The sequence below is a fragment of the Limanda limanda genome, chromosome 18 (genome assembly GCF_963576545.1).
Source record: "Limanda limanda chromosome 18, fLimLim1.1, whole genome shotgun sequence".
NCBI classification, from domain to species: Eukaryota; Metazoa; Chordata; class Actinopteri; order Pleuronectiformes; family Pleuronectidae; genus Limanda; species Limanda limanda.
Window position 1 is genome coordinate 10,945,433 of NC_083653.1, and position 13,754 is coordinate 10,959,186.

A 13,754-nucleotide genomic window follows, 5' to 3' on the forward strand; every position below is an offset into this window, starting at 1 on the left:
TTCTATGTGTCGGGGGTTAACAGCTTAACGTGATAATATCATATTTAAGATACAAAGAATCTGAACCCACATCCTATTGCAGTTAGTGAGCCTCATCACTGCTGAGTAAAAACTACTGAACATATTTCCACACAACGATGGGACTTGAGCCTAGATAGAAAATGTGGCATTGATTTGGATAGGACGTTTTTTTTATTTAATATTTTCCATGATTTCCCAGGAAATAATAAATGGATCTTGATATGTAAACGTCTTTTAAGGGACTGATATTAGCGTGTGGCCAATTTGGTGCTTGATAGAATTTAAGTGGAGTACTAGGTCCTACAATACAACGTGACATGACTTTTACCTTTTATCAAAATAAACTAGAAATCTCTTCTATTGTACTTCGCATTAAATAAAACATAACAACGCTGTGTGAAGTTGTTGAACTGAATCAGAGTGTCTGTAAGAAAATAATGAACAGGTTCTTACCGTGATGTCTCCTTGTTCCTATAACTCAATCAAATCAGAAACCAACATTTGTGATGATACATTTGTTTACATGAACTCAGAAAATGTTAAATAATGACTTGTAGTGAAAATTCCTACCATGTTGCTTCAGTGCATTTTTTTTCTGAAAAGCTAAACCGTGCTGTCCCCGTCTGCATTAATAGGTGATGCATTTTCCAGTGCACTTTTATGACAGGATTTTAAAATTAGTTTGCACATGTATACAAGAGCTGAAGACATTCTGCTAAAAGAAGAGCAGCGGTTTCATACTACATTATGTTTCTATTGGGTATCTGACTATTTAAAGTTAAAGTTTAAATTGAGAATTTAATAACATTTGTAATTGTCTCATCAAAACACCTTTTTCCCGGAGTTGATCTGAAATGTGATGCTTTATATAATGACACCGAAATAATTAGCTTATTTACAAGAGAAAACATAAGAGAATAATTTAGGTAAATGATCTCTCTGATGTGGTTTAATGAAAACAAACATCTCACTGCCAAATTTCTAACAGGCCATCTTTCATGTGAATGGACACAAAGACTTAAAAACCCACGTCTTATTGAGCGCTCCGTTTGGAAATTCACAGATTTGGCCAAATTTTGCAGATGAGACAAAAACCTGCCAATGAACCCTTCAGATATCTCTGCACCCGCTGGCACACGCTGCCAATTACCATCATGTGGAAAGCGCTAATGGAATCTTGAGCAGTAATAAAAGTAAATAATTAAATTAGAGGAGGCCTTGTGTCATTGTTTGCTGTATTCAGGTCCATTAGAACCTCCAGTATTCTCATGCTAATCGAATGTTTGGAGGGTTTTTTTTGGCTCTCATTATGAATCCTGTGTTTTTCCTCCAAACAGTGTTGCTCAGACATTTGTGTAGGTGCTGGCAGAGAAACAAAGACGTACATTAGGAGCCATTGTCCCCCTGCGATTATTAAAGTAAACAGAAATAGTGAAGGGGGATCATACACAGCTGCACACACTCCAGCCTGTGTCTGTGAAGTGGCGTAAAGGGCCGAGCAACCCTCAAGACTTTGTCAGAGATGATCACATTAGCTGCAGCTTCTCGGGAGCCGAGCGCGTGGCCGGCTAATGAGGCTTTGAAGATCGGGCTCTGGAGCCGGATTCGGCAGCGAAATAGATTTGGCACGAGATAAAATGCTGCAGATGAGATCGATGAGGAGAAGAACCCTGAGTTCCTGTTTCTCTCTTATTTTGCCGTTGTCATATTTCAGAGTTCTGTTCAAAAAGGCAATGTCTAGTACTTATAGATGGAAGTTAAAGTGAAATAGGCAGCCTGCGGTATCTCCGATGCAGTGTTTACTTGGCTGCATTATTATGGTCAATATCAATTCATGTGTATTCAGATGATACACAGATATGAAAAAATTATGAGATCTGTCTTGTTCGTGCAGAAAAAAGTTTAAAACCCAATATTAATTAAATGTATAATTTAACTAAAGCAGGATAACGGTATATCTTTATGTCTGGAACCCTAAGATGACAAAAAAAAAATGAATTTCAGTGAGATAATTATTAAAGAACAAAGTTAGAGAAGGAAATGTGCAAGAGAAGTTTTATTACATAAAATTCTTGAGATGTTTCATGTTTAAAATGGTTTATTTAAATAGATACACGTATTTTATGTAAATTATAGCACTGGGAAAGATCCAAGAACATAAAACACAAAAACATGAAACCAACTTGTGCGTTTTGAACTCTCCCCCCCCAATGAAAAGCCCATTAAGTAACATAACATATATTTGTATATGTAAAAAAAGAAATAGTGTCTAGTTGGTGTTTTCTGCCGATGAACAGTGAATTCAGTCGGATCGAAAGTTTAGAATTCGAGGGCAGTGAGAAAAGTTTAAAAAACAAAAGAATATAATGCAGAACATGATTGAAGTGTGCGAAGCAGGAATATAACTGAACTCATTCACCTCTACACACGTTCTCGTTAGACAGTCAACATGGATTTCCAGGTATGGAACTGATATACACAAGTTCCATACACAAAAAAAATCCAGTTTCCTGATCCTTTTTTTCCAGACGGCAGCTACAGGGGACGACTCGCAGCAAACCAAGGAAATCTTTCAGTCCTGTGTTAACATTAAAACATCTTGAACTCATCTGAGGGAGCGACGTTTGGCCTGACGGTGGAAAGAGCGGCTCAGGAACATCGAATGGGGAACAGGGGAGAAAGTCTTGCAGCCAACTGTGGCTGAGGGGAAAGAAATCGTATTTAACCAAGACGGGGACGCTGCTTAATCTACTGATACATGTGTCCATCTGAAGAGCACATGGGCTTAATAACACTCATTTAGGTGCTTCAACAAAGACATGTAACGTCAATGTGACTGATGACAAATTTTTCTAAACTTTTTTTTTTTTTTTGCAAGGGCGGATAATTCAAATGAATCTCTATAAATAAAAAAGAGTATTTAAGCTCCATGAGTTTGACTTAGAGGACAGTGGTTGTGTAGAGCGTTTTGTGCGTGTTTTTGTGAAGTGGAGTTCATTTTAAGCGGCTGAGCGATGCGGTGGCAGAATCTTCACATGTCCAGAAGCAGCAGTCGTGGATCTTCCACCACGGACTTGATCTTTCGCAAGAAAGTGACGGCTTCTCTGCCGTCCACGAGTCGATGGTCGTACGTCAGGGCCACGTACATCATGGGCCGGATCTCCACCTGCCACAGCAAGAAGCAGTTTGCTCATTAACTTGTGTTTGCGTTAATCAGAATAAGAAACCAGTAGATCCAGCTTAGTATGTATAACCACTGCTTGTTACAGGCAGATAAAAAGGACTTCCTGGTTTTCGTTCTGTATCATGTGACATTTGAACAACAAGCAAACATACATTGCATAACTCTTTGGAGCCTTTTGTACCAGTAAAGCTTGTCTCGACCCAGTAGCTAAACTGGTGTCCCTGTGTTCTTACCTGGCCGTTTATAGCAACAGGTCGCTGGAAGATTCCGTGCATGCCGAGGATGGCGGACTGGGGAGGGTTGATGATAGGCGTTCCAAACATGGAGCCGAACACGCCACCATTGCTGATGGTGAACGTGCCTCCGTCCATATCTTCAACAGCGATCTCATTTTTACGAGCCTGCGGTGAACAACACAAAGTTTTTTGTCATTGTAGTTATAAAAATAAAGCTTTAATTGGACACAATATCTTTAAGATGCTGATGATCACAAGGCGTCTTACCTTTTCTCCCAGAGCGTTAATTGCTTTCTCAATGTCAGTGAAGTTCATGGTCTCAACGTTACGGATCACTGGAACCACCAGCCCCTGAACATGGACACGATGTTACTTTTACTGTTAGACAAATACAGGTTTTACACAAAAATGTCAAGTTTAGAGTCAAAGGTCGTACTTTTGGAGTTGCCACGGCGACACTAATGTCCACATAATCCCTGTAGATGATCTCTTTAGTGGTGTCATCGATGACTGGAGTAAAAAACAGAACATTTTAAACTTTAACACATGGTAATACTTAAAAAAGTTACACTTCAAGCGATAGCAAACACATTGTAAGTAAGTGTGTGTTGTCTCACCAGCATTGACGGCAGGTTGGTCAGTGAGAGCGTATGCTGCAGCTTTCACAAACGCTGACATGAAACCCAGTTTGACGGCGTGCTTCTTCAGGAAAGCATCTTTATAGAGATTCCTCATCTCCTGGATGTTGCTGAGGAAGATCGAGGATATTACAGAGGAAAACATGTTTATATGAAAGTATCAATATGTCCCCACATGTAACCCTGGAGGTCACACTCTTCTGCCATGAAACGTGAATCCGGTTGTTTTGTCTCGAACTTGTGATCCTGAGAGGCCAAGCTTAAGATCTTTACTGTGTCTCACCTCATGTCGACCTCGTTGAAGGTGGTCAGCATGGCGCAGGTTTCCTGAGCCTCCTTCAGCCGCTGGGCGATCCTCAACCTCATACGGTTCATCTTCACCTGAAGAACAAAACGATCTGTGATCCATGTTTTTTTAGATTGTTGGGCAGCCATGCATGACAAAAACATGCGTTACCCTGTTTTCTCCTCTGGCTCCTGCTGTTGGAGGAGCGAGTGATGGAGGTGCAGGAGCAGCTTTCACGGCAGAAACTACACAGAGAGAAAGAGAGACAGGCTCAAAATTAAAGACTGTCAAAAATCCTTTATTCAGATGAATCTGACCAAAATGCATCTTCATTATTAACTAATTTGGTGAGAAAAAATGACGTAGCAAAAGTAAATAAAATCTATTTTCTGAATTCTCCAGTACCGAGAGAAAAACAGATCATGTCAAAACTTATCATTTAGTCTCATAATACCATGTTTGTGTACCCACCCTTAGTCGTGCCCATATACATACTTATACACATTAGAATGAATACATGCTATCAGTAGATTTATGTGCGGGAGAAGGTAACACACCAGGTTTGGCTGGGGCAGCCTGTGGTGGCGCTGGGGTCACTTTAGGCATGGCTGTGGGGGTGGAAGCTGGAGGTGGAGGAGGAGCTTCTGCAGCTTCTGCAGCTGGGGCAGCTTTGGCAGCGACTTCTGAGGAGACAAGACGTAGAGAAGGAAAAATGAAGTAGAAATGATTCACAAAACATATCATGTGCGTCAGGGTGTTCATTGTGCTGTCATGAAACATTACATTTTTATTTGTATGTTTTTATCAGTTTAAATTTGGTTGTAAAGCTTTGGCTTTTCAGTCACTTTATAATACAGTTTAGACTTTGTTTACACGTTTTTATTATGTATACTTATACGACACACAACTACAGTAAGAGTTCAAAGTAAAAAATGTGGTGAAAAACCAAACCCGTTTTATTACATGTTTTAAGTTACAACTGATTTAAAATATTCAAATTATGCTGTGTAGACTGGAACCAGCATTTAAATAGTGCCAAGTGTTTCTGGTTCATTGATAAAATGATAATCTGATGTTCAGTTAAGCGCACCTCCTTTCCGCAGTTTGAAGAGGGGTTGTCCTGCTTCTACCTTCTCTCCATCGGGAACCAGCAGCTCCTCAATCACTCCAGATGCTGGAGCCGGGACTTGAACAGAGGTCTGGAACAACAAAATACACAAGTTTTACAAAATCTTTTAACATTGTGTTGATGTAGAAAAAAATCCTAATTCGAGGTCGATGCTCTTTCTTGTCCGTACCTTGTCCGTCTCTATTTCACAAACCACCTCATCTTCTGTCACTGAGTCGCCCACAGCTAAAGCAGAAACAAATGTTCAGTTTCATCTTCTGACTGATTCATGAAACAATGCAGGAGACCGACATGTTTGAAACACTGATAATATTTTACAGTCTTATACAAACCTTTCTCCCACCTCACGTCTCCCTCTGAAACAGATTCTGCGAACGCAGGACATTTGACGGTGACGACCTCCCCTGAACAAAGGCAGAAGCAAGAGTTACAGTCAAAAAAACACTGGGCAGAGCTGAGGATAAGATACAGAGAGCTGTCTCAGTACGTACTGTGAACAGCTGAGGTCCTGAAGTATCTGATGTGGAAGACATTCACTGGTGATGGAAATTGACATCTAGAAGAAACATTTGATTTTTTTAGACAAATGGAAGAAAATGTAATTCTAGCAATAACTAGAGGGATACAACTAATGGTCATTTTTATTTCTGAATGATCTTTCAGCTGATTATTCCACAAACAGTCAGAAAATAGAGGATCCCTTCAAATGTTATTATGTATATCATTGCATTTTACTTATATAATTCATATTATTAAAAATATATGAAGAGAAAATAATAAAATGCTTAGAAGAATTTATAACTTTTTCACTACTGTATTCCTTTTTTTAAGTACAGGCAATACATTGCTAACATAGGGATGTAGTGTTAACAGCTCAGTTATGACACATGAATAAAGGGAGATGCATGTTCCCCTGAGGGACATTTACAGAGAAGTGTGAAAGTGGGAGGAGGCTCTTACATCTCAGGACTGCTGTAAACCAGTCGGCTGCAGACAGAGAGGCCTGGAAGGTGAAGAAGACACACAATCAGCTGAGGCTGTGTCACATGACACATGACAGATGACAGGAGTTGTGTGACAGCTGCAGTGAACCGCTCCTCCTGCAGCTCAGTCATTCACAAGCATTACGCACAGTGCTTCAAATGAGACACTCAGAGTTTATTCATGAGCAACAATACAGAAAACCTAAAAACACACATACGACTACGTTTTCCTTTGTCCACACGAACGTTTTGACAACAGTTCAGTGTTGATCCGCACTGGGCATGCGCACAGCGGCGTAAACAGGAAGCAGCTTGCGCGTTCCGGTGCGCACAGGAAGTACTCGGTGGTTAGCAGCAGCAGCAGACGGAGCTAGGCTAGAGACGAGAAGATGGCGAAAAGTAAGATCCGGGATTTCTTCTCTTGGTCCGACGACGAGGTGGAGCTGCTGCTGAAAGTGACGCAGGAGTACAAGGCGGCCATGGCGGCGCAGAGCACCGACTGGGAGGCGTCGCAGAGCAAGTATGGCGACATACTGGAGCGGTACCGGGAGTATTATCCGTCGTCACAGGAAGCCATGGCGACTGGGAAGGAGTTCCCCCACAAGAAAGAGGAGCTCACTAAAGGTATGTCCGTGTTTATAAACCTCTCCGTGTGGAGGAAAGTTCCTCTTGAGAGGGGGGAGGGGTTTTCCCTGATGCTTGGATATAAAAGCCGTTTTCAGATATCAGTTCCGGAGGATGTCCGCAGACTCGGGTCCAGACTTTCTCCGGATTTCACGTCACGAAACACTCAGCAGGAGCTTCTCCCATCAACATACGGTCATGACAGAACGGGAGCCTGCGAGGGTCAGTGCAGCATTAATGCATTAACTCTGCTGTGGAGGTCACGTGTTGTTGTTGTTTACAGCACATCCACAACAGCGGTGACAGTTTGACAAGAAGCTCTCTTGACATCTTAGCCAGGGTCTTCTATGTGTACGGCACCGCTTTTTCATTCTGAGATATTTGTTTTCTCTTCTTTTGTTATTAATGTTCACGTCCAAAAGTTAAATAACAAAAAGAGTGAATTCATTAACTGTCAAATCGCCCGCTCACTCGAGTTGAATCCTGCGAAAGATTGATCTCCTGTTGTTCACATGGGTTTTTTCAGACTTCCTCCAGAATTTTTCTTCTCGCACATGAACAAAGCAGAAAAAGGTTCTATAGTCAAAAACATTCACCATCATGCAAACTCCAAAGTGGATCAGATGAAGGGTGGGGCAGCAGACAGCGGCAGGATGTACCTCATCAATTCCTCGAAGGTCACATTTTTTCGTTTACAGCGCATCCACACCAGCGATTGAAAGGTCAATGGCCTGGCGACAACTTCATTAGGGTCTTCCATGTGTGTGGCACCGCCTTTTCTTGCCTGTTGTTTTTCACTTGGGCTCAATCAGACTTTATGAAGTTTGGCTTTTAAACATGTACAATGCAGCAGGAGATTCTCCACTTAGAACCAGTCAACAGCACATCAACACCAGAGATTGCCCTCATTACCAAACTCTCTCTTGACATCTTTGTCATTGTCTTTCAAGTCCTTCACCCTTTTTCCCCCTCTTGAGATAGTTGTATTCTTCTTTTTTGCGTCTGTGGCGTGTTAAAAATATCAACCAACCCAGTCACTTGCGGTGAATCCTGCTGAGGATTTAATTTATTTTCCCATGGGCTCATTTGGACATTCTCCGGAGTTTTAACTATGGTCCTGGCCAGAGAAACTTTTGAGAAAGTCCTGGGCTCTCACTTGGGCATTTGCATTCTCTGGGGTTTAGAGCATGTCTGAAAGCAGCTTAATTGTGCTACAGGATAAAAGAGAAGAAAAAACTAATAAATGTGTGTTATTTCTGTGTTCACAGGACAGTTGACCACAAAGCTCAAGGCCATTCGATTCAAGTACAGACAAGCGGTTGATTCTGGACGAAAGCGTGGTCACGGGCGAGTGATCCTGCTCTACTTTGAGCTGTGTGACTCCATCTGGGGAGAATCTCCAGTGACGCAGGTATTGAGTGAAGGCATCAAGACCGAGGACGTGCAAGAGGCCCTGGATACAACCAGCTCAGCGTATGGTGGGTCATCATCATTGCCTAGCGAGGATGGCGTTGCAGAGGATGCTGGGTCTGCAGAGCCTGCGGGGAGTCCATGCCAGAGACTCAGCGCTTCCCTGTGTGGCTACAGGCGAAACAGGCTGAAGAGGAAACTCGTCACGGACAGTGTCACGCAGGAGGATTTGGATATTAAAAGACGACTGTTGCAAAGGTTAGAGGCTACAGACGACTACTTTGTTCAAACCATGGGTCACTGGTCTTCTACAATGGACCGCTTATCTGACAATATTGAGCGACTGGTACAGCATATTGTCTGCTCTGGAAACAACCTCCCCACTCACCACACACATCCCACCACAGCCCCTATCCCTATGGACACACAGGCACAAGAGGGCCACTCCTAGATCACTGCTCACCTTTACCAGCACAGCATTGGACTGAACCAAGACCACAGAGACTATGCAGATGTGTAGATATTTAGTCTTCATGTTTGTGCCTTCTTTTTGTAATCCTATATTTTGCATGTTGTAATATTTCAACATTTGCTAAGTCTGCATGCTCTGTAAATATTTACTGAGTTGGTGGGATTTATTAAAAATGTTCAAAAGCAATTTTGTCTTCTCCATCAATCTGCATGAGGATCTAAACATTTATTTAAAAACGTGTAGGGGTCTCTAGTTAGATTTTCACCTTTGTAAAGTCAAATTAATAAGGACACAGTGTTTACTGTTACACAGTGGTTCATTTCTTCTTGCCAAAGTACCCAAAACATGTACCTGTCACACCTATAACTTTAATACTACATTCTTCAAGACAAAATGTATTCAAGGAATTCAGTAGTTAATTTTCAACATTTATTTAGCATGCATTTGAAATACTTAAAGTACAAAGTATAAACTCAAATACTCCACAGTATCACAACAGTTCATAGCAAAGGCAAACATTGCATTCATCTGAAATCTGTTCCAGTACTACTGTTTATAATCCCTGTGTAAAATAATCGTGTGCTTTAAAAAAAGATCACACATCCTGCTTTCATACTTTCACCTCAGTTTAGTGGTCTGCTCTCATTTTTGCTCACAAATGCTAAGAGGCTGAAAGTCCCTGTCATACTGGATAGCAGCAATTATGCTTTGTTCAGTCACAGCCTCTCTGTGCGGTTCACAGTAGTTGTGCAGAACAAAACACACGTCGGTAACAAAGGGAAGACCGTCAAATGTCTGTGTTTGGTTGAAGTTGGCAACAAAATCCTTCACTTTGGAAACTGTACAATTTTTTTGGGGATCGTCTTGGCCCAGGAAGATGGTAATGACCTTACAGGCCTTTCGTATGATGACTAAAAAAAACGGTCTGAATGCATCAATGCATACGCTGCATGAATCTCAGGATAAAAAGATGTGTAATACACATAGAAGAGCGCTAGAGAGGTCAGCCTGGAAAGACAAGCTCTGGAGCCAATGCCAATGTTTTTGTTTCTGAAGTACTAGTCTATGTAGTTAGCGTATAAATATACTCACCAGATACACCTTGTCTGTGCAGCACATTATTGGCCTGAATGGATAGAAAGAGAAAAAACTGTTAAAGTAATATCAATTTGTTAGCGTTTGTGAGTTCTGTCTGGTTTATATAAAACATAAGACAAGTGGAATGAGTGAGCATCAAACCAAAATTTGCTTTTCTCCTTAACCTAAGGAGCCTAGTTAATATGCTGTAGCACAGAAACCTTGGCCGGTATGATTGTAAACAGACATGCATGAACATCAAGTCTTCTGCACTCATTCACCTGTAAATACTGGCTGTGCAGACTCAAAACAAAAGACGAATCACCTTAATCTGACTTTCAAATCTTCCATGCTTTAAAAAAAAAGAGGCTTTTCTGATTTCTTGATCTTTGAGTTGAAACACTGGATTTTCTGATGCCAGCTGCTGGTTAAAGTTAACTGTGCTGAATTACTGTATGCTCTGAGTCATGTGTGTGGGTGTAATGAGGGCTGGGCCTCTGTTTGAAGCAGGCTGTTGAGTTCTGGCTGCTGCTTCTCAAGTGGAATTGCACGTGACCCTGTTCTGAACCAATGGATGCTGGATGCCAGACGAGGGTGGAGTTCTCAGAAACACACCAAAATGTTTTCAATGGATCAAAAGCATGGGCAAACATGCAGACACTTGAGTTCCATTATTGTTCCTCTCCAGAACAACTGGTGTCGATACATACCATGAAGGGCAGATATTACATTATACACACTAATGAACCACTAGTGTATTAAGTTTTATTTTGAGTTAAGTCTTCTTAAGTGATTTTTCAATGTCAGAACTCCACATGGATTCCTTCACGTGATTTTCAAAGCTCTTTAGTGCCATTCCATCTACTGACATGTTAATGGTGGTGACCTACTAGAGAGTAAAACAGCTGCTTCGCAATATATCCTGGCTCCAGTAAACCTACCTGACATATTGGTGCTGTTGCTTTACATTATACAGATTAAGAGGCTTTACATTATACAGATTAAGAGGCTTCTGTTATCTGTTATCTATGTTACAGTAATATTCAACAGCATCACTAACCCTTACCTCCAATAATGACCAACAGGTTGATATCATCGCCTGTGTAACATGAAGATAGGCTGAGTTTGACCTGGGTGTTCCTAATAAACTGGTTACCCACTGGATCTCCCTTTATAGGAGCAAGGGTGTAACACCACAGAAGCAATGAGTGGATTTAACTTAACACCATTAAAAACTCATGACTAAATGTAACTGAACATGGCAACCTCCATGGAAAAACACTTTACTGCAGGAGAGTTGTATTAAGGTACATTAGTTTTTGCTGTGCACATAATAAAGTGAAGTGCCTATGCTTCTGCAATCAGTTGACAACATCATAATGGCAGAAGTACAACCCAACCCAAACACCCAGGTTCTCTCTCTGATGATCAGGTTCCAGCTTCGCTACCTGACCACAGCAGAGAGAAGACAGCTGAGCATGTGAGAGGACACCATGTGACCCCCCCTCTCTGCACACACGTGTCCAGCATGTCTGACAGGTCACCCACCTCCTCAAGCAGCAGGAACATGCTAACATTAGCCTGCCACGTAAAATACCCCAAAACAGTTCTCCTAGCTCGTTAACAACACAGAGCTCTTTTAGCTTGTTAGCTTAGCCAGTTTGTTGTGACTTCCTGGTTAGAGCTCAATGTTTAATAACTATTTGGAAATTAAACTTTTCCTTTCAATTGTCATGGTAGGTAGTTGGAGACGGTTCAGGGCGTGTTGACAGAGCTGACCTGCGGGTGGAGCTGTCAGTGTGTCGGTGTCCTTGTGGCTAAAGGCCCCCGCTCCACAACAAGCTAACCCCGGCGGGGCGCTGCCACACAGCCGCTGGAGGCTGGGCACAGTTAGCAGGAGCAGCTTCACAGTTCACACACAGCTCGGTTCGGTGTTTGTTTGGTTCCTACCTGGCTCACTGCCGACAGGGACCGGCCCAGCGCCCGGTAAGCACACCGGGACCGGGACAACATGGCGGTAGCTAGCGGCTGAGCCTTTGGGTGACAGCCGGAGAAGGAGCAGTGAGCGGCGGCTAACTTCTGGTGATGTGACGTCACGGGTGGAGGCTTGGAAGTGTCCAGGAAGATTTTTGTGAAGCCCGTATCGAGGCTTGTGTTGATGACGTATGTGGTGACGTTAGAAGCTTCGCCAGCCGGCCGTACCACGTGACTAGATAGATAGATAGATAGATAGAGTACTTTATTCATCCCCGAAGGGAAATTAAGTTGTCATAGCAGCCGGTATATTTGAATACAATAAAATACAATACAATAGAATAAAATAAAAAATATTGAGGTAGAAAGAATAAAAACCAACCCTAACCCTGTTAGAAAGATGTAACCATACAGTCTGTGGGTGTGACCAACACTTTTTAAATTATAAAAACTTAATATTTCAGCCAAATGTTAAAAACAGACTACGCCCCCCCCCCCCTCACATTTTGTGGACTTTGGACTTCATTGCGCGTTTGTTTGCAAAACGAAAGAAACCGACTGAAACCCAGCACTGTGGAAAAGTTGTAATTTTTAAATAAAAAATAACATTTTACGTGTTAAAGGCACATTCACATCACAACCCTCTGCCCAATTTGTTTCCACTTTCCCTTTGACCCCGCCATTGTATCATGAAGACAGACACCATATTAATAAGTTCATAATTGATGTATTGGCATCACAAACATCATTCATTAATTTATTCAATTCAAAGCTTCATACACCAAAGCCATGGTGTCATTATTATTATCACTACTAGCTGCTGCTGCCGGGAGGAACCACTGCGGCTCAGGGAGGGGGGAGGTCCGCTGAGCCAAAGTGGCAAAGCGGTGACTTGCTTAGCACCAAATTGTACATCACGAACTAAAACCTCACTAAACAACGTATAGTAATAACAAAAATAACACATTTTAATAAGTCAAAAGTATATAATTAATATCACAACATCAGGACTGTACCACTGTCCTGTTAGAAAGATGTAACCATACAGTCTGTGGGTGTGACCGACACTTTTTAAATGATAAAAACTTAATATTTCAGCCAAATGTTAAAAACAGATTAGAACTATTTGATTTAAGTATTTATTCCTCATTCATTGTATTAACAGTGATCTGCTCCATTTAAATAATATCTAGGTAATGTTATTATGGGGATGGGTTGGGGCATGTGACCACGCCCCCTGTTGTCTCAGCTGGAGCAGTACAAATACAGACACTTTCCCTCCTGCAACTTTCAGAGCTGCAGCCTCCTCTGCTCCCCTCCACACTGGGTAGGTTAATCTCACCTTAATAATAGATTTACCTAGTCTCACTAGAGAGGAATATTTTTAACCTATGGCTTTATTTATGAATTGGAAAAAAAAACTAGATTTTAATATAGCTTAACAGGAATAGATGCAATTTAGAAATTTGTGAGAACAACTGATTACTTTACTTTGCTCGCTGTGCAAATGTTCAATTCATACCTAAAATGTGTCTTAATTTCCTTTGTCAAGCAATATGATATTTATTTTTTATTTTTATACTTGTTTGAAAATGCAATTCAGTTCCTTGTACGTAAATTACATTTTTCATTTTCTAGGATTTCAGGAAGAAATCTAATTTTCTAGTCTAGCAACACTTCAATTATCTAATCAATGTTATTTTTCCCACTGTTGTCTCTT

At 41.4% G+C, this 13,754-nt stretch overlaps 2 protein-coding genes across 2 annotated transcripts; one reads left to right on the top strand and one right to left on the bottom strand.

Annotated features, from left to right (window-relative positions):
* Nucleotides 1-2,101: 2,101 nt before the first annotated feature.
* LOC133024437 (dihydrolipoyllysine-residue succinyltransferase component of 2-oxoglutarate dehydrogenase complex, mitochondrial-like) lies at nt 2,102-12,215 on the bottom strand. The gene is made up of 15 exons (XM_061091547.1): nt 12,011-12,215; nt 10,076-10,109; nt 6,455-6,497; nt 5,986-6,050; nt 5,827-5,898; nt 5,664-5,719; nt 5,456-5,564; nt 4,923-5,048; nt 4,537-4,610; nt 4,363-4,460; nt 4,059-4,189; nt 3,878-3,951; nt 3,709-3,792; nt 3,439-3,606; nt 2,102-3,187 (listed from the first exon to the last, which is right to left on the bottom strand). Exons 1-15 carry the CDS (start codon nt 12,071-12,073, stop codon nt 3,053-3,055), a joined length of 1,332 nt encoding a protein of 443 aa, XP_060947530.1. The 5' UTR covers nt 12,074-12,215; the 3' UTR covers nt 2,102-3,052.
* Nucleotides 6,834-9,169, top strand: LOC133024439 (uncharacterized). The gene is made up of 2 exons (XM_061091548.1): nt 6,834-7,101; nt 8,370-9,169. Exons 1-2 carry the CDS (start codon nt 6,867-6,869, stop codon nt 8,960-8,962), a joined length of 828 nt encoding a protein of 275 aa, XP_060947531.1. The 5' UTR covers nt 6,834-6,866; the 3' UTR covers nt 8,963-9,169.
* Nucleotides 12,216-13,754: the final 1,539 nt, after the last annotated feature.